Below are 17316 nucleotides of genomic sequence, written 5' to 3'. Positions count from 1 at the left end.
TGTTTCGGCCAGAGCTGGTGGGCTGCAGGATCTGGCCGCCCAGGGAAGCCGTTAAGTTTCAGGACAGCACAGCCAGGGAGCCAGGCCCGGTCAGCCAGGAGCACCATCCATGGTGGCCACACCAAGCCTTAGCGAGTGTTTTTCTCACAACTGAATCCACAGCAGCCACTCTGCATGTTGGTCTCGCCTCTCTTCCTGTGGGCTTTTCTTACCTGCCTTGAACTCTTTTGCAGAGAAACTTCTGCTCCCACGGAGGTGCCCTGACACAGGACATCACTGCCCACTTCTTCAGGGTGAGCTGCTCCCTCAGCCCCTCTCGTGGCCTTCTCAGAACGCCGTGGGTGGATCCTCCTGTCAGCTTCCTGCGAGTTCCTTCACTCTACTAGTTGTGGGTCCTCACAAACCGCTGACCTCCTGCTGCATTCTCTCCTGCAGGGCCTCCTGAACGCCTGTCTGCGGAGCAGAGACCCCTCCCTAATGGTCGACTTCATACTGGCCAAGTGCCAGACGAAGTGCCCCTTAATTTTGACCTCTGCTCTGGTGGGTCACCTGTCTTGTTGGGTGTTTTGTTTTGGGGATGAGTGGGAGACTCCACAGCTGCCTCTGGCATCTCTGCGGCACGTCTCCATCACGGGTGTTACCATCTCAGGGAAAATGCGTCAGGAGACATGGAGGCCACAGTTAAAGATGCCAGCTCACAGCAGATGAGGGCCGCACATCCTGAGTTCCCAGAACCGTCCCTGCCCCCACCGCCGTCACCATGGCACCCTCAGGACTTCTCCCCTGTGGACCCCACTCAGACCCCACGGGCACCTTCATGTCCACAGGGGTGCAGGGCTTGTTTCTTCACGGTCTTGGGTTGTGCACTGGCTGGAGGCTGTACGGTGGCTGCCTGTGCCCCGTCACGAGAGCATAACTGTGGCCCACTTGGCCCTGACTATGCTTTCTTGGGACTTCGGAGCAGAGAGTTCACCTCAGCTCCCGCCAGAGCTCAGCAGGCTCCCCTAGCAGCCCAGGGTCCCGGGAGTGGGAGGAGGGCAGCATTTCCCTCACTTCCTTGGCGGCTCACTTAGTCCTGAAGACCACAGCTGTCGCCCTTCCTTCTCGGTCATCAGGGACACGAGGGCCTTTTTCTCCGCAGCACGGCATGTTCCCCAGGGAGCTCCTCAAGCAGGCTGCATTTGCACCGAGTTGTAGCTCAGTTGGTGGAATTCGTGAGAAATGAACTCTTCGGTGTTTAGAACGCCATCTCTCAGCTGAGGGCATCCAAGGACCAGGCATTCCCAGCTCAGGGCAGTGTGGTCTCTTCACTGTTTTGTTCCCAGCTCAGAGGAGTGTGGTCCCTTCACTGTTTCGTTCCCAGCTCAGGGCAGTGTGGTCCCTTCACTGTTTCGTTCCCAGCTCAGGGGAGTGTGGTCCCTTCACTGTTGCGTTAGGCCAGGCTCTTCCTTCTCCAAATTCCACGTCTTCCATGAGTGTGGGTAATAATGCCTCATGGAACTGCTTTGAGCCTTAATTGACGTAAAAAATATTGGCTTTGGAGTTCCAGAGCGCAGGGTGAGTGTGGGCCTGTGGTGGCCTGTAGGAGCACTGGGGGCTTGTCATGGCTGTGGCAGCGGAGGTGTGTCCACCTCAGCCACCCTCATCTGTGTGCTGGTGCTCTCTCCATAGGTGTGGTGGCCGAGCCTGGAGCCTGTGCTGCTCTGCTGGTGGAGGAGACACTGCCAGAGCCCGCTGCCCCGGGAACTGCAGAAGCTACAAGAAGGCCGGCAGTTTGCCAGCGAGTACGTGTGGGTGGTGAGATGGGGTGTGCCCGCCCAGATGCACTTCGGGACCTGCTCACGGTCATCTCCTAAACACCCTGGCTTGCTTGAGAGAAGCGGTGTGGGCAGCCTCTCGTGTGAGCAGGGAGAAAAGAACCGAGTTCTCATGGTGGTGGGCGCCTGTAATCCCAGCTACTGGGGAGGCCGAGGCAGGAGAATCACTTGAACCCAGGAGGCGGAGTTTCCAGTGAGCCGAGATCACTCCAACGGCCAATAGAGCAAGACTCTGTCCAGAAAAAAAAACAAAAAAAAAACAGCCTCTGCCAGTCTCTCGTCTGAGTGAGGAACGGCCTCTCCCAGGCTCCCGTCTGAGTGAGGAGCTCGAGTGATTCCTTTGCACCTGCTCCCCTTCCTCTTGTATCTAATGTGGGCTCCCAGAGTGCACCTCGTGCTGGTAGGGTCAGTGTCATGGGGGCCTCAGGGATGCAGATTCTCAGCCTACCCTGACCTGTCGACCCCAGTCAGATATTCACGGGTCCTTGCAAACCATCAAGCTCCTGGCGCGATCCAGGCTCAGACACCCTTCTGAGGACCACAGAGCTGACAGCCACTCCACCTGCTGAATGTGGGTGCCGTGTTCTTAAGGGGTCGTCAGAGGGCACTGCTAGTACCCATCCTGCCTCCTTGGAGAACACCTTACTTTGTGACTAGTTTTGAATCACTGATGCCACACTGGGTCCCCTCAGGGTTTGGCTGCTCGCCGTCTGCTGAAAGAACAGAAGAGGGCCCCGGCGCGGTGGCGCACACCTGTAATCCCAGCACTTTGGGAGGCCAAGGCAGGTGGATCACCTGAGGTCAGGAGTTTGAGACCAGCCTGGCCAACATGTGAAACCGTCTCTACTGAAAATACAGAAATGAGCTGGGTGTGATAGTGTGTGCCTGTAGTCCCAGCTACTCAGGAGGCTGAGGCAGGAGAATTGCTCGAACCCAGGAGGTGGAGGTTGCACTGAGCCGAGATCATGCCATTGTAGTCCAGCATGGGCAACGAGAGAGAAACTCCACCTCAAAAAAAAAAGGAGAAAGCAGGTCACACCTCCAGTTCTAATTCTACAAACACAGATCAGATTGTCTGAAGTTTTGTTTTTTTTTTTGTTTTGTTTGAGACAGAGTTTCACTCTTGTCACCCACCCTAGAGTGAGATGGCATGATCTCGGCTCACCATCACCTCCGCCTCCCAGGTTCAAACGATTCTCTTGCCTCAGTCTCCTGAGTAGCTGGGATTACAGGCGTGAGCCAACATGCCTGGCTGATTTTGTATTTTTAGTAGAGACAGGGTTTCTCCATGTTGGTCAGGCTGGTCTCGAACTCCCGACCTCAGGTGATCTGCCTGCCTCAGCCTCCCAAAGTGCTGGGATTACAGGCGTGAACCACCACGCCCTGCCTCGTTTTTGTTTATTTGAGATTGAGTCTCACCGTGTTGCCCAGGCAGGTCTCAAACTGCTGGGCTTAAGCGATCCTCCTGAAGTGCTATGATTGCAGATGTGAACCATCATGCCCAGCTTATTTAAAGTCTCTTAAACCACAGCATTGTTTCATTAATTTCCTACCAATTTTTTAACCAGCCAGAAAACTCAGACACCACACTGGGGCCAGAGCCAGGCAGTCCTTTGTTCTCTGTTGTAGGAGGGAATGCCTGATCCACAGGGCCAGGCATGGACAACTGAGGAAAATGAGGCCTCTTCTTCCAAAATGTAGGCAGCTGGGGCCCAAGAGCACAGGGCAAGGTAGACAGGACCAGGCCAGCTGCCTGCTCAGTCAGCAGCTCTCAGAATGCCAGGATGCCGTGGGGGCAGCACCAGCACCTGCCCACACTCTCACGTGGACCTGGGGGTGCTGGGGGATGCAGACCTAGTTTCTGATGGTCCTGAAACCCTTCTCTGTCCTCTGATGGAAAGGCAGGCCCCAAAGGTGACAGGTGGGAATAAGGACTCGGTTTCTATGGCATGGTTGTATGGTTGTAAGGCCCTGCAATGACCCCGTTCTCTCTGTCCCAGTTTCCTCTCCCCTGAGGCTGCCTCCCTGGCACCCAACCCGGACTGGCTCTCAGCTGCTGCACTGCACTTTGCGATTCAACAAGTCAGGGAAGAAAACATCAGGAAGCAGCTAAAGAAGCTGGACTGCGAGAGAGAGGAGGCAAGATAGGAAATTCTTTTACTCATTTATTTTCTCGCAAGCTTGGTTTCAATCAGTGCTATTTCTCTGGGCTTGTCTGATGAACTGTTTTTCTAAAGACAAATATGTGGCTTGGAGCAAGACTTTTTTTTTTTTTTTTTTTTTTTGTATTTTTAGTAGAGACAGGGTTTCACTGTGTTAGCCAGTATGGTCTCGATCTCCTGACCCCGTGATCCTCCCTCCTTGGCCTCCCAAAGTGCTGGGATTACAGGCATGAGCCACCACGCCCGGCTGGCTTGGAGTAAGACTTTGACTATCAAGTTTACTAGTAAAAATAATAATTTCATTTTTTTAAATGGTTGTATGTAGTTGAGACAGGGTCTCACTGTCGCCCAGGCTGGAGTGCAGTGGTGCAGTCAGCTTACTGCAGCCTCTTCTGGGCTCAAGCCATCCTCTTACCTCAGCCTCTGGAGTAGCTCGGACTACAGGTGTGTGCCACCATGCCCGGCTCATTTTGTAATTTTTTCTGAGATGGGGGTCTGTAGTCCAGGCATGGTGGCTCATGCCTGTAATCCCAACACTTAGGGAGGCCGAGGCAGGCGGATCACTTGGTGTCAGGAATTTGAGACCAGCTTGGGCAACATGGTGAAACCTTGTCTCTACTAAAAACACAAAAATTAGTCGGGTGTGGTGGTGCGCACCTACAATCCCATAGCCTGTAAAGCTACTCAGGAGGCTGAGGCAAGAGGATCACTTGAACCCAGGGGGCAGAGGCTGCAGTGAGCCGAGATCACGCCACTGCCCTGCAGTCTGGGTGACAGAGCGAGACTTGTCTCAAAAAAAAAAAATTTTTTTTTAAGTAAAAATTAAAAGAGATGGGGGCCTCACTGTGTTGCCCAGGCTTGAAGTGCTTTTCTTCAGCTTATTTTTATCCTCATCACAGCCCAGCGTAAAGGCTGTCAGCCTTCAAGTGGTGCCTTCTGTGTTCATGCTGCAGTAGCCTTGATTCATGTGCTGAGGGACAGCCCCAGATAAGCTTGCAGTGAGACAGCTCAGAGCTGGGGTGCTGGGGACAAGAGGCAGCAAGGATGGGACCGTCTGCAGCCATAGGCATAGGGAAAGGAGTGGGAGAGGCTGCTCTTGAATTCCAGGCCAGGGACCATGCTCGACTCAGACCCACTGCCCACCTGGTTGCTGCGCCCTGGAAAGCCTGACTGCCCCCACAAGACCAGTGACACCCACACAGCTCTCTGTGCAGGGAGCCAAGGGTGGTGTGTGCAGAACAGGCCAACAGAAACAAGCATCCCACAAGAGAGCTGGAGGCAGCAGCCCTCTGTGCCCAGCCTGAGATCTGCAACGCATAGGTGCCATGTCAGCACACAACTTACACCAGCTCAAAGCTGGATCGACAGCAGCGCCCAGGGTTTTGGTGATTATAACCACCCTACAGGGGTTCTTCTGAGTACGTCTTCAGGTTTCTTGTGTAGTTTTGTTAGAAGGGATTTTAGTGGCTCCAGGGCCTTAGGGCCCTAGTGTGCGGCGAGGAGTGTCCACAGAGACCCTGCCCAGTCAGGCCCTACTTTAGGCTGGAGCCTGTGGGTTTATCTTCAAGGATTTTACAAACACTTCTGACAGGAGGCCTTGCAGGGAGATGATGCTGAGTTGGGACTGCGCACAGCCAAGGAGACCGCAGCAGTCTTCTCTTTCTGGCTCTTGTCACTTTTTCAAACTGTTTCTAGCTTTGTTTAAAGGCAAGTGTGAAATGACCCAGCCAGTAGTAATTAATTCTCAATTAAGCTGTCTCTCTAGAAGTGATTGGAAAGTTTTCTAAGATCCACTTAAAGGATTTATGGCCTAGATGTAAAAAATTTCAATTAAAGAGGAATGTGTCAGCCTTGGTTAGAATGACAGCACAGGTGATTTTAATGTAATAAGTGCACGTTTTTATTTACAGCTATTGGTTTTCCTTTTCTTCTTCTCCTTGATGGGCCTGCTCTCGTCACATCTGACCTCAAATGTAAGTCAGACCTTACCAGCCAAGGTGTCCTCTCCCACTGTGGGCCAGGCAGGGGCACCAGGCAGCCAGCTTCCAAGTCAGGGTTTCCAGACTAGCTCAGGAGCTCCTTGTGTTTGCGGAAGTGTGAGTGAGAACTCCCAGGCCGTGGGTTTTTTTGTTTTGTTTTGTTTTGTTTTTTTTGAGATGGGGGTCTCACTCTGTCACCCAGGCTGGAGTGCAATGGTGTGATCTCGGCTCACTGCAACCTCAGCCTCCTGGGTTCAAGCAATTCTCGTGCATCAGCCTCCCAAGTAGCTGGGATTACAGGCGTGAGTCTGTCACACCTGGCTAACTTTTGTATTTTTAGTAGAGACGGGGTTTCACCATATTGCCAGGCTGGTCTTGAACTGGCCTCAGTGATCCGCCGACCTCGGCCTCCCAAAGTGTTGGGATTACAGGCATGAGCCACTGCATCCGGCCTGTGGGCCTTTCTTTTAATGTCTTATTTGAGGACGTGGTGCAGCAGCCTTGGTGTGGGTGCTCGAAGTCCCTGGCCTCCTACCTGAGCCTCTTCTGTCCAGAGGCCCAGTATTACCTTCTGTAGGTAAAACTGTCACCAGTTTTAAGACTTTCAATAAGCAAAGAGGAAATTGCCCTCTTCTGTGCTGAGGGCTGTACCCTCCTACCCATGGGAGCACCAGGTCGGCCATTCTCAGGGTTGGTCTCCCGTGGTTTACAGAGCACCACAGACCTGCCAAAGGCTTTCCACGTTTGTGCAGCAATCCTCGAGTGTTTAGAGAAGAGGAAGATATCCTGGCTGGCACTCTTTCAGTTGACAGAGAGTGGTAAGAAACACGCTGCTGAGGCACAAATGCGGAGGGCCGCTCTTCTCAGAGGCAACTTTCCAATGGTTAAGCACGAGCCCTCCTTGAGGTTCCTTGCTAAATCAGTTTATAAGCTCCGTTTTAGTTGGGACAGATTAAGTACAAACTTGTTTAAAGCAATAAGATAATTTACTGGCTCACTGGTCAACCCCAGGACCAATGGGCCTATCGTGGGGACTGCCTCTCTCTGCACCACACCCACCCTCCTGCAAGAGGTCGACCCCCCATCCTCTCCCAGCTGCTGACAGGTACCTGGGTATCCTCAGCTCAGGCTGTTCGCCCCACACTATCCCCACAGCCAGGCCTCCCAGGGTACACGTCCCGACCCCCAGGGGTGTCCCCAGCACTGATAATAGGCAGAGATGTCCAGAGTTGCCTGAGCCACTTCTTGGTGTTGCAGATCTCAGGCTGGGGCGGCTCCTCCTCCGTGTGGCCCCGGATCAGCACACCAGGCTGCTGCCTTTTGCTTTTTACAGGTACCTCCACCCACAGGGCTGGTCAGGGCTGGACAGTGTTTCCCAGATCCCCATCTCAGCACCTCTGGGTCCCGCCAGATGGGAAGGGTTGCCTGTGCCTCTGCTCCACAGATGAGCAGTATCCCTTGGCATCGCCTGCTACCTTTCCAGCAGTCCGTAGCCATTTGTCACTATGTCTTTACCTCTAGTCTTCTCTCCTACTTCCATGAAGACGCGGCCATCAGGGAAGAGGCCTTCCTGCATGTTGCTGTCGACATGTACTTGAAGCTGGTCCAGCTCTTCGTGGCTGGGGATACAAGCACAGTTTCACCTCCAGCTGGCAGGAGCCTGGAGCTCCAGGGTCAGGCAGGTGCAAGGGCCAGTCCCATCTCCAGGGGAGCTCCCCCCAGCCGGAGGCTCCTTCTGCCAAAGAATGTTCCGGCACAGCATGCAGACTATGGGGGACACACCAGCCCTGTTTCTGTATGTCTTCTAACCTGTGAGTTTGCCTGTTTTCTCTCTAGGGCAACCCCGTGGAACTGATAACAAAAGCTCGTCTTTTTCTGCTGCAGTTAATACCTCGGTGCCCGAAAAAGAGCTTCTCACACGTGGCAGAGGTAACGTCAAGATGCCCACCTTGGGCCACGTGGGGGACATGAGAATTGACAGCTGCCTGGGCCATGTGCCTGCCTGGCTGGCAATACAACTCGACTATTTCTGCCAGAGCCCCTCCCCTGTGGTCTGAGGCCTAGTGGGCGGCATGGGCTGAGGACCTGCTCCTCTCTCACAGCTGCTGGCTGATCGTGGGGACTGCGACCCAGAGGTGAGCGCCGCCCTCCAGAGCAGACAGCAGGCTGCCCCTGACGCTGACCTGTCCCAGGAGCCTCATCTCTTCTGACGGGACCTGCCACTGCACACCAGCCCAGCTCCCGTGTAAATAATTTATTACAAGCATAACATGGAGCTCTTATTGCACTAAAAAGTGGATTACAAATCTCCTCGACTGCTTTAGTGGGGAAAGGAATCAATTATTTATGAACTGTCCGGCCCCAAGTCACTCAGCGTTTGCGGGAAAATAAACCACTGGTCCCAGAGCAGAGGAAGGCTACTTGAGCTGGACACCAAGCCCGCCTCCAGCACCAAGGGCGGGCAGCACCCTCCGACCCTCCCATGCGGGTGCACACGAAGGGTGAGGCTGACACAGCCACTGCGGAGTCCAGGCTGCTAGAGGTGCTCATCCTCACTGCCGTCCTCAGGTGGGTTCGGGCTTCACCGCCTGGCCCTCTGTGGTCACAGAGGGGCTCGGTGGCCCAGGTGGTGGTTCCGCCTCCAGGGGCAGGGCCTTGTCCTGGGTCTGTGTCAGCGGGTGCACCATGGACATGTGTACATTGAGGTTGTGGGCCTTCTCGAACCGCCGGCCACACTGGTCACAGGCAAAGTCCAGCTCAGTCTCAGCCTTGTGTTTGGTCATGTGGTACTTGAGGGACGCCCGCTGCCTGCACTGGAACCCACAGACCTCACACCTGGGAGACAGAGGCAGGTAAGAAGGTGCGCGGGCCACAGCCCTGGGGGGGGCCTGACTCACACTTACTGCAAAGGCTTGGCTCCCGAATGTCGCATTTGGTGGACGAGAAGGTGCTTCCGCTGCTTGAAGGTTTGTCCACATTCGTCACAGATATAGTTCCGCACCTCTGAGAGGGGAGAGTCCAGTGAGTCCAGGCCCCTGATGCTCCAACCTCCCGGGGGGACGACGATGACAATGTGAAACCATCACAGCTGGGAAGACATTTCTGCACATGGTTCACCATGCAGTGGGCCCAAGCAAGGGGCCTACGAGGGCCTCGTTTATTAAGATCTTTAAACTGCTTTATACACTGTCACATGGCTTCATCAGCTGTGTGCATTTCAGGATGGTTTTCAAAGAAACCTCAGAAAGCTATTTCCTTAACCACAGATTCTTGTCTTTTTTTTTTTTTTTTGAGATGGAGTTTCGCTCTGTTACCCAGGCTGCAGTGCAGTGGCGTGATCTCAGCTCACTGCAACCTGCGCCTCCCAGGCTCAAGCGATTCTTCTGCCTCAGCCTGCCAAGTAGCTGGGATTACAGGCGCCCCCCACCACGCCCAGCTGATTTTTGTATTTTTAGTAGAGACAGGGTTTCACCATATTGGCCAGGCTGGTCTTGAATTCCTGACCTTGTGATCTGCCTGCCTCGGTCTCCCAAAGTGCTGGGATTACACGTGTGAGCCACCGTGCCTGGCCTACAAATTCTTAAAGGAAGCCATATCACTAAGGTTGTATAGAATACTGATTGTCACAGCTATGGCTGTTCTCTAGAATTCATCTCCATATGAGAGGGGTCCATACCCAGGGGCTGAGGGTATGCATTGCTGTACTCGCTCTGGAAATCTTTCTCACACCCTTGAACAAAGAGATATCACTTGCTAGTCCACAAATGCCACATGTGGACATGCAGACCCATTCACCCTGTGCTGCCTCCACATCTGTCAAGCCCTGAAACGCTTCACAAGACAGACTTTTCCCTTTGAAGGGAAACCCTATCTTGGCATTTTACTCTACGCTGTTCTTTTGTTTTTTGAGACTTGAGTCTTGCTCTGTTGCCCAGGCTGGAGTGCAACAGCCCAATCTCAGCTCACTGGAAACTCCACCTCCCAGGTTCAAGGGATTCTTTTTTTTTTTTTTTATTTTTTTTTGGAGACAGGGTCTTGCTCTGTTGCCCAGGTTGAAGTGCAATGGTACAATCATGGCTCACTATAGCCTGGAACTCCCAGGCTTAAGTGATCCTCCTGCCTCAACCTCTCAAGTAGCTGGGACCACAGGTGTGCACCACCACACCCAGGTAATTTAAAAAATTTGGGGGGCCGGTGCAGTGGCTTACACAAAGTGCTCAATCCCAGCACTCTGGAAGGCCAAGGTGGGCGGATCATGAAGTCAGTTCAAGACCAGCCCCAGCCCGATCAATATGGTAAAACCCTGTCTCTACTAAAAATACAAAAATTAGCCAGGTGTGGTGGCACACACCTGTAGTCCCAGCTACTCAGGAGGCTGAGGCAGCAGAATTGCATGAACCCAGGAGGTGGAGGTTGCAGTGAGCTGAGATTGCACCACTGCACTCCAGCCTGGGCGACACAGACTGTCCCGGAAAAAAAAAAAAAAATTGGGGGCTGGGCACGGTGGCTCATGCCTGTAATCCCAGCACTTTGGGAGGCCAAGGCAGGCAAATCACCTGAGGTCACAGGAACTCGAGACCAGCCTGGCCAACACAGCAAAACCCGCCTCTCTACTAAAAATAGAAAAATTACCCAGGCATCATGGCTCACGCTTATAATCCCAGCACTTCGGGAGGCCGAGGCAGGTGGATCACAAGGTCAGGAGATTGAGACCAGCCTCACTAACGTGGTGAAACCCCATCTGTACTGAAAATACGAAAAATTAGTTGGGTGTGGTGGCCGGCACCTGTAGTCCCAGCTATTTGGGAGGCTGAGGCAGAAGAATGGCTTTAACCCAGGAAGAGGAGCTTGCAGTGAGCTGAAATTGTGCCACTGCACCCCAGCCTGGGCAACAGAGCAAGACTCCATCAAAAAAAAAAACACCCCCGGCGTGGTGGCAGGTGCCTGTAATCCCAGCTACTCAGGAGGCTGAGACAGGAGAATTGCTTGAACCCGGGAGGTGGAGGTTACAGTGAGCCAAGATCGCGCCACTGCACTCCAGCCATGGTGATAAGAGTGAGACTGTTTCAATCAATAAATTAAAAAAAAAGCTTTTGGTAAAGACGGCCTCACTATGTTGCCCAGGCTGGTGTCAAACTCCTGGCCTCAAGCAATCCTACTGCCTTAGCCTCCAAAGTGCTGTGATTACAGGCATGAGCCGCTGCGCCCGGCCCGATTTCAGGTTTTTAAGGAACGGCTGGTTGTGACCATCAGGGACTGGACAGATGCAGAGTCTGAAGAACCAAACCCAAGGAAGTGCTGCCATCAGGAGAGAGGTGGGAGAACCCAAAAAATAACAACCCACATGTCAGGAGATGACCCAGCAGTGAAAAGCAATCCTAATGAAAAAATACTTCAGTAAATTCAAGTAAGGATAAATAACTCTTATTCTGTAATAAGTTCAAAACCAAGGAAAACTGTGTGTGTAAGGATCAATATACAGTTGTCCTCAGCTGGTTCCAGGCCCCCCCCCCGCCACCCCTTACCAAAATCTGCTCATACTGAAGTCCCGAAGTTAGCCCTGCAGAGACCCTACAGAACCTGCACTTAGGAAAAGGCAGCCCTCTGAATACCAGGGATTCGAGTCCCTGACCATGGATATGTGGGTCCACGTGGTTCAAACAAGTTTTTTTTTTTTTTTTGAGACAGTGTCTCACTGTTGCCCAGGCTGGAGTGCAGTGGTGTGATCTTGGCTCACTGCAACCTCCACCTCCGCCTCCCAAGTAGCTGTGCCTACAGGCGTGTGCCACCACACCCAGATAATTTTTGTATTTTTAGTAGAGACCAGGTTTTACCATGTTGGCCAGGCTGGTCTTGAACTGCTGACCTCAGGTGATCCACCCACCTCAGCCTCCCAAAGTGCTGGGATTACAGGTGTGAGCCACCGCGCCCGGCCAAGTTTGTCATTTTGAAAACATATCCTTGTTGGATTATAAAAGTAACTTGTGCATTATAGAAATTGTGAAAAATAAGACGGGCACAGAGACAGCACCCTCAGTCATAATTCCCCCATCCGCCTCCGGTCTTAACGACTCGACCTACACACACGTGAAGAGGCAGAACCACACGTGCCTCCCACCTGTCCACGTGGGCAGCTCCCCAGAGCTGGCGTGCCTTCATGCCTTCTGCCTTGCCTTTTAAGATACACTTGTTTGGGCCAGGTGCAGTGCTCACACCTGTAATCTCTGCACTTTGGAAGGCTGAGATCACTTGAGGTCAGGAGTTAGAGATCAGCCTGGCCAACATGGTGAAACCCTGTCTCTACCAAAAATTACAAAAATTAGCCAGGCATGGTTGCGGGTGCCTGTAATCCCAGCTACTTGGGAGGCTGAGGCGGGAGAATTGATTGAACCTGGGAGGCAGAGGTTGTGGTGAGCCAAGATGGTGCCACTGCACTCCAGCCTGGGCAACAGAGCAGGACTCCGTCTCAAAAAAAATTAAAAAATAAAATGACCAATTTGCAAAAGGACACCAAGATTGCTTGGCTATTAGTTTTGACAAACTGCCTAGATCCTGGGGAAGTCAGGAATTCCTTCCATCACAGGGAAGGGCAGATGCACACTGACGCCCTACTCTAGCCTTCATCTACCAACGTGACTGAGTACCGAAGACCCCATGAGCCACCTTCACGCACCCCCAACTCTTGGGGCGGGGATGGGTATGAGGAAGACTGGAAAGCAGGTCACGTGCCCCCTGGCTGTCACCCGCGTGGGCGACACTGGCGATAGGCGTACCTGTGTGGATGAGCTTCACGTGGCGCTGCAGGTAGCGGTCGATCATGAAAACCTTGTTGCAGCCAGGGTGGGGGCAGGGCCGCTCGCGGACCTCCTCGTGGTGCTCCTTGATGTGCTTCTGAAGGAGAGACTCGGTGAGAGACCCTCAGAGCCGCACCCGGGCCACATGGCACGAGCCCTCAGTAGGTGACAGCTGAGGCCCCTGGAAGGCAGATCCAACTCCTCCTCCAGCGACACCACTGGCTCCTTCACAGCTTCACTCCAAGAAACTTCTAGACCCCCCCGGGGGGTGTCTCAAGTGAAAGTCTGGCCCCACATCTACCCCCAAGGATGGCACTGGCTAGGATTGCTTCAGGTCTCCGTTAACCTAGGTCAAAGTGTCCTTGGGCACAAGTCTGAGTTAGGCTGCAGAAACACCTGCTACCTCCCCCAGGTTCACACTGACAGCTGCCGGGCCTGGGTCAGGCACAGCCAGTGCTCACCTTCATGCCGTCAGCGCCTCGGTACACGGCCGTGCAGCCCTGGTAAGGACACTTGTAGATGGTGGGAAGCTCCTCCCTGCAATGAAGAGCATGCATGGAGCCCCGGCCCCGACAGGCAGGGCGAGCCTCGCGTTGCAGGCATCACCTCTCACAACGAAGCTGCTTCTTCCATCCGGGCTTGGGTCCCGGCTTCTTCCGAATTCTTGGTTCTTCAGACTTCTTGGCTTCTTTGCTTTCACTCTTCTTACCAGAGACTCTGAAAAAAAAGAGGTTCCCAGATTCAATGGTTTCTGATCTCCATTTGCAAATGTTTCTTGTCTCTCCAACCTGAGAAATGGTTTTTTCTGAAGCTTCCCTGAGTTGCTTCTGTGCTGACTGACCCTCAGAATCTACCTGAAGCCACCAAAGCCAGAGCAACTCTGGACAGGAGGCCTCAGGGGCGAGCACAGCAGAGGGCAAGGGCGCAGGACACAGCAGGGTCAGGGCGAACACAGCAGAGGGCGAGGGCGCAGGGTACAGCGGGGTACAGCAGGGTCACGGCGAGGGCGCAGGACACAGCAGGGTCAGGTGAACACAGCAGAGGGCGAGGGCGCAGAGTACAGCAGGGTCAGGGGCGAGCACAGCAGAGGGCGACAGCGCAGGACACAGCAGGGTCAGGTGTGAATACAGCAGGGTCGGGTGAGCACAGCAGAGGGCGAGGACGCAGGGTACAGGAGGGTCGGGGCAAACACAGCAGAGGATGAGGGCGCAGGGTACAGCAGGGTCAGGGGCGAGCACAGCAGAGGGCGACAGCGCAGGACACAGCAGGGTCAGGTGTGAATACAGCAGGGTCGGGTGAGCACAGCAGAGGGCGAGGACGCAGGGTACAGGAGGGTCGGGGCAAACACAGCAGAGGATAAGGGCGCAGGGTACAGCAGGGTCAGGGGCGAGCACAGCAGAGGGTGACAGCGCAGGACACAGCAGGGTCAGGTGTGAATACAGCAGGGTCGGGTGAGCACAGCAGAGGGCGAGGACGCAGGGTACAGGAGGGTCGGGGCAAACACAGCAGAGGATGAGGGCGCAGGGTACAGCAGGGTCAGGGGCGAGCACAGCAGACGGCAAGGGCACGGTACAGCAGGGTCAGGTGAACACAGCGGAGGGCGAGGGCACAGGGTACAGCAGGGGTGGGTTCTGAGAACTAAAGCTTCACCCTGTGCTACACATAAAACCCAAAACTAGAGGTATCAGGACGGCAGAACAGGGATGTCCAAAGGACCACTCCTTTATCAAAACGACCTTACGCTAGGAAAAAGCTCAGAATCCACTCTCTCAAAATCGGTCAGCTTGATTCCAAGCTCAAGCCACCCAGGCAGGGCTTCAGAGGAACAGGTGATGCTCCCTGGGAAGCACACGGTGAGTAGCTGCCACCCCAGCATTCCTCAGCCCCGCCTCCACTGCAGGGAGCCCAGCCTGTGTTCCTGGAGCTGCTGGCTGGGACCATGGTGGGCAGGAGACCTTGTCCTCCAAAACTCTGGGGTCGTGCATTTTAGTTGGTCTGGCAAGTCCCTGAGGGACCAGCAAATGCAGCAGCTTCCAGTGTGCGTCTATCAGAGACTTACAGAGAGAGACGCACTTGTGGTTCCTTTCTGGATCCAGGTAAGAATAGTTAAGGAAATCTCTCAAGAACAGAAAGGAACTTCTTCATGGCGATAAAACCTCTACATGAAACCCACAGCAAACACCACGCTCAACTGTGAAGGACTGAAAGCTCTTCCTCCAAGGTCAGGAACAAGATACGGATTCTCTCAGCACAGCACTGGAGGCCCTAGCCAGAGTAACTGGGCAAGAAAAAGAAAACAAAGACAAATTCTCCCTATTCACAAATGACATGACCTTCTACATAGAAAACCCTAAAAACCCACATACGAAAAATCCTAATTATTTCAGCAAAGTTGCAGGGCACAAAATCCATACACAAAACCCAGTTATGTTTCTATATATTATCAATGAACAATCCATATGCAATAGCATGAAAAAAGTAGTTTACACTGCCGAGTCCAGTGGCTCATGTTGGCAGTCCCAGCACTCTGGGAGGCTGAGGTGAGAGGCTCACTTGAGCGCACAGGGCTGCAGTCAGCCATGATCGTGCCAGGGCACCCCAGCCTAGGCAACAACATGAGACCCTGTCGCTAACTGCCCTTCTCTTTAAAGAGTGCATTGAGGCCGGCGCGGTGGCTCACGCCTGTAATCCCAGCACTTTGGCAGGCTGAGGCGGGCAGATCATGAGGTCAGGAGTTCGAGACCAGTGTGGCCAACGTGGGGGAAATCCCATCTCTACTAAAAATACAAAAATTAGCCGGGTGAGGTGGCACACGCCTGTAATCCCAGCTACTCAGGAGGCTGAGGCAGGAGAATCACTTGAACTCGGGAGGCGGAGGTTGCAGTGAGCCAAGATCGTGCCACTGCACTCCAGCCTGGGCAACAGAGCAAGACTCCATCTCAAAAACAAGACAAAAATGCACTGAGAAGAACTGTTGACTTCGCACAGGCTGCGCCTTCTCTCCCTGTCCCTAATAACTGGTTTTCATGACCTAGCCACATGTCCCCCTCACCTGCCCTGCCTGCCTGGATTGGGTGGCCCCTTGTTTGTGAGTGGCTGGCCATGCATGCCATTCCCACAATGACCACTCACCTCCTCAGCACAGGAGGCTTCAGAGCACCCGCAGTCTCTATGCCCTTGTGTTTGGGACGGGAATCCTTGTGGACTGGGTGGGCTGGGCTCAGGCCTCACTGCTGCCTGTCAGTTCTTTCCCCATGGGGGTGCAGGCCCTGGCCTTCCCCTCTGGCCGGAACCACTGACCCCTCATTAACACATCACAGAAGTCTCTTCTCATGTGCCCCCAGCTGAGGACACAGGCGAGCACGCCCGCTACAACTCCAAGGTCAGGGTTGACAAGACTGGGAGGCAGCACACGGGCTGGGGGCTGTGCAGAGGCCCTTCTGGGTTCCCAGGGGGGTCTCATTGTGGCAGCTGGGGAACCAAGTGCCCCTGGTACTCGCCGCAGTCAGGAGGCCATGCTTGCTACCACCCAGTCCTGCCTCCTGCGCAGCGGTTTCCACTGAAGTCACCCCTTTTATTAGAGGCCTCTGAAAACACATCTCCCGTGTCTCTGTTCCAAAGCACGTCTTTGTCTGCACTCCTGGGGTCCCAGAGGGACTAGTGACACGGTCTGAGTGTGCTGTCCCTGTCACAGCAGCAGGGGCTCAGCAGAGAGGACCCTCCCCTCCTGAATCTGCCTCGATCTGGAAAAGGCTCGCCTGGCTCCTCCCATTCCAGCTCCCAGTCCTCCTCACACCAGCAGCCCCAGACCTTCTGGGCAGCAAGCCAAAGAGACACATTCTCAGGTGTCCTGGGATTCAGACTCAACCCGGAGGGTCACGGAGTGGGGGCTTCCGTACAGCAGCCTCAGGCGGCACTCCCAGCCGTGACTCCTGGGAACAAGCCTGGGGGTAGGGACCCCCGGGCACCTTTTCTGGGCCTGACCAGTTTTCTGTTCATGCTGAGGCTGCTGCAGCCCCTCTGGCTCAGTCCTGCCCTCTGCTTCGCATCTCTCTCCGGGCCTCCTCCTCTGCTCCCGTTTCTCTTTTCAGAACTTAACAGCATCAGAACTTCCATGAAAAAAGGCCGTTGACCTCTCAGTCTGCACAGCAGGGTTCTAGTGGCTGACTGTGGTGCTCAGAGCCACCTGCCCTCTGGACCTTTGTTCTGGGCTGTGAAATGCTCAAGGACAGGGACTGGGTCAGTCACCAACTACCTGGGAGGGTTCTGGGTACTGCTGGGTATAGGGCTGCAAAGAAAACAGCACAAGTGAAAACCAGCCCTCACTACCAGGGCCTGTGTTCTAACTGAAGAGAGAAAATAAAAATCTCTAAAAACAAAGTCAAAACAAGCTCACAGAAGTCATTCAACAGGGAAGTGGACCGTGGCTGCCTGGTCATGGACATCAGTGATGGGGTCAGAACTGGGAGGATGACAGAGCTGGGTCCTCGGGCCTCTGGGGACGCACACAAAGCGATGGGTTGGGGGCTTCGGGGGCACACTGGGGTGTGAACCCAGGGCAGGA

The 17316-nt window shown here is 54.1% G+C and overlaps 2 protein-coding genes across 18 annotated transcripts in view; one reads left to right on the top strand and one right to left on the bottom strand.

Annotated features, from left to right (window-relative positions):
- Positions 1 to 8273, top strand: part of FANCA (FA complementation group A) — an 83317-nt gene extending 75044 nt beyond the window's left edge. For 4 of the 9 annotated variants that reach the window (XM_034941083.3, XM_034941086.3, XM_034941085.3 and 1 more), the window contains 10 exons: positions 234 to 293; positions 436 to 540; positions 1672 to 1784; positions 3818 to 3956; positions 5890 to 5952; positions 6671 to 6776; positions 7216 to 7291; positions 7480 to 7636; positions 7795 to 7887; positions 8061 to 8273. In XM_034941083.3, the coding sequence (XP_034796974.2) occupies positions 234 to 293; positions 436 to 540; positions 1672 to 1784; positions 3818 to 3956; positions 5890 to 5952; positions 6671 to 6776; positions 7216 to 7291; positions 7480 to 7636; positions 7795 to 7887; positions 8061 to 8168 (1020 nt within the window). In that variant the 3' untranslated portion in view covers positions 8169 to 8273. Of the gene's footprint in view, positions 1 to 233; positions 295 to 435; positions 541 to 1671; positions 1785 to 3817; positions 3957 to 5889; positions 5953 to 6670; positions 6777 to 7215; positions 7292 to 7479; positions 7637 to 7794; positions 7888 to 8060 lie in introns of those variants that run through there. The other 5 variants (XM_063597836.1, XM_063597835.1, XM_034941087.3 and 2 more) reach the window with 4 other exon arrangements.
- Positions 8198 to 17316, bottom strand: part of ZNF276 (zinc finger protein 276) — an 18744-nt gene continuing 9625 nt past the window's right edge. For 5 of the 9 annotated variants that reach the window (XM_034941119.3, XM_034941118.2, XM_034941115.4 and 2 more), the window contains 5 exons: positions 13359 to 13469; positions 13214 to 13289; positions 12732 to 12849; positions 8862 to 8961; positions 8198 to 8793 (listed from right to left, as the gene is read on the bottom strand). In XM_034941119.3, the coding sequence (XP_034797010.1) occupies positions 8523 to 8793; positions 8862 to 8961; positions 12732 to 12849; positions 13214 to 13289; positions 13359 to 13469 (676 nt within the window). In that variant the 3' untranslated portion in view covers positions 8198 to 8522. Of the gene's footprint in view, positions 9047 to 10590; positions 10700 to 12731; positions 12850 to 13213; positions 13290 to 13358; positions 13470 to 17316 lie in introns of all 9 variants that reach the window. The other 4 variants (XR_010110332.1, XR_004667048.4, XR_010110331.1 and 1 more) reach the window with 4 other exon arrangements.

The sequence above is a fragment of the Pan paniscus genome, chromosome 18 (genome assembly GCF_029289425.2).
Source record: "Pan paniscus chromosome 18, NHGRI_mPanPan1-v2.0_pri, whole genome shotgun sequence".
In the NCBI taxonomy this organism is placed as follows: Eukaryota; Metazoa; Chordata; class Mammalia; order Primates; family Hominidae; genus Pan; species Pan paniscus.
Note: the sequence above shows the minus strand (reverse complement) of the source record. Positions and strands in the feature narration are given on the sequence as shown.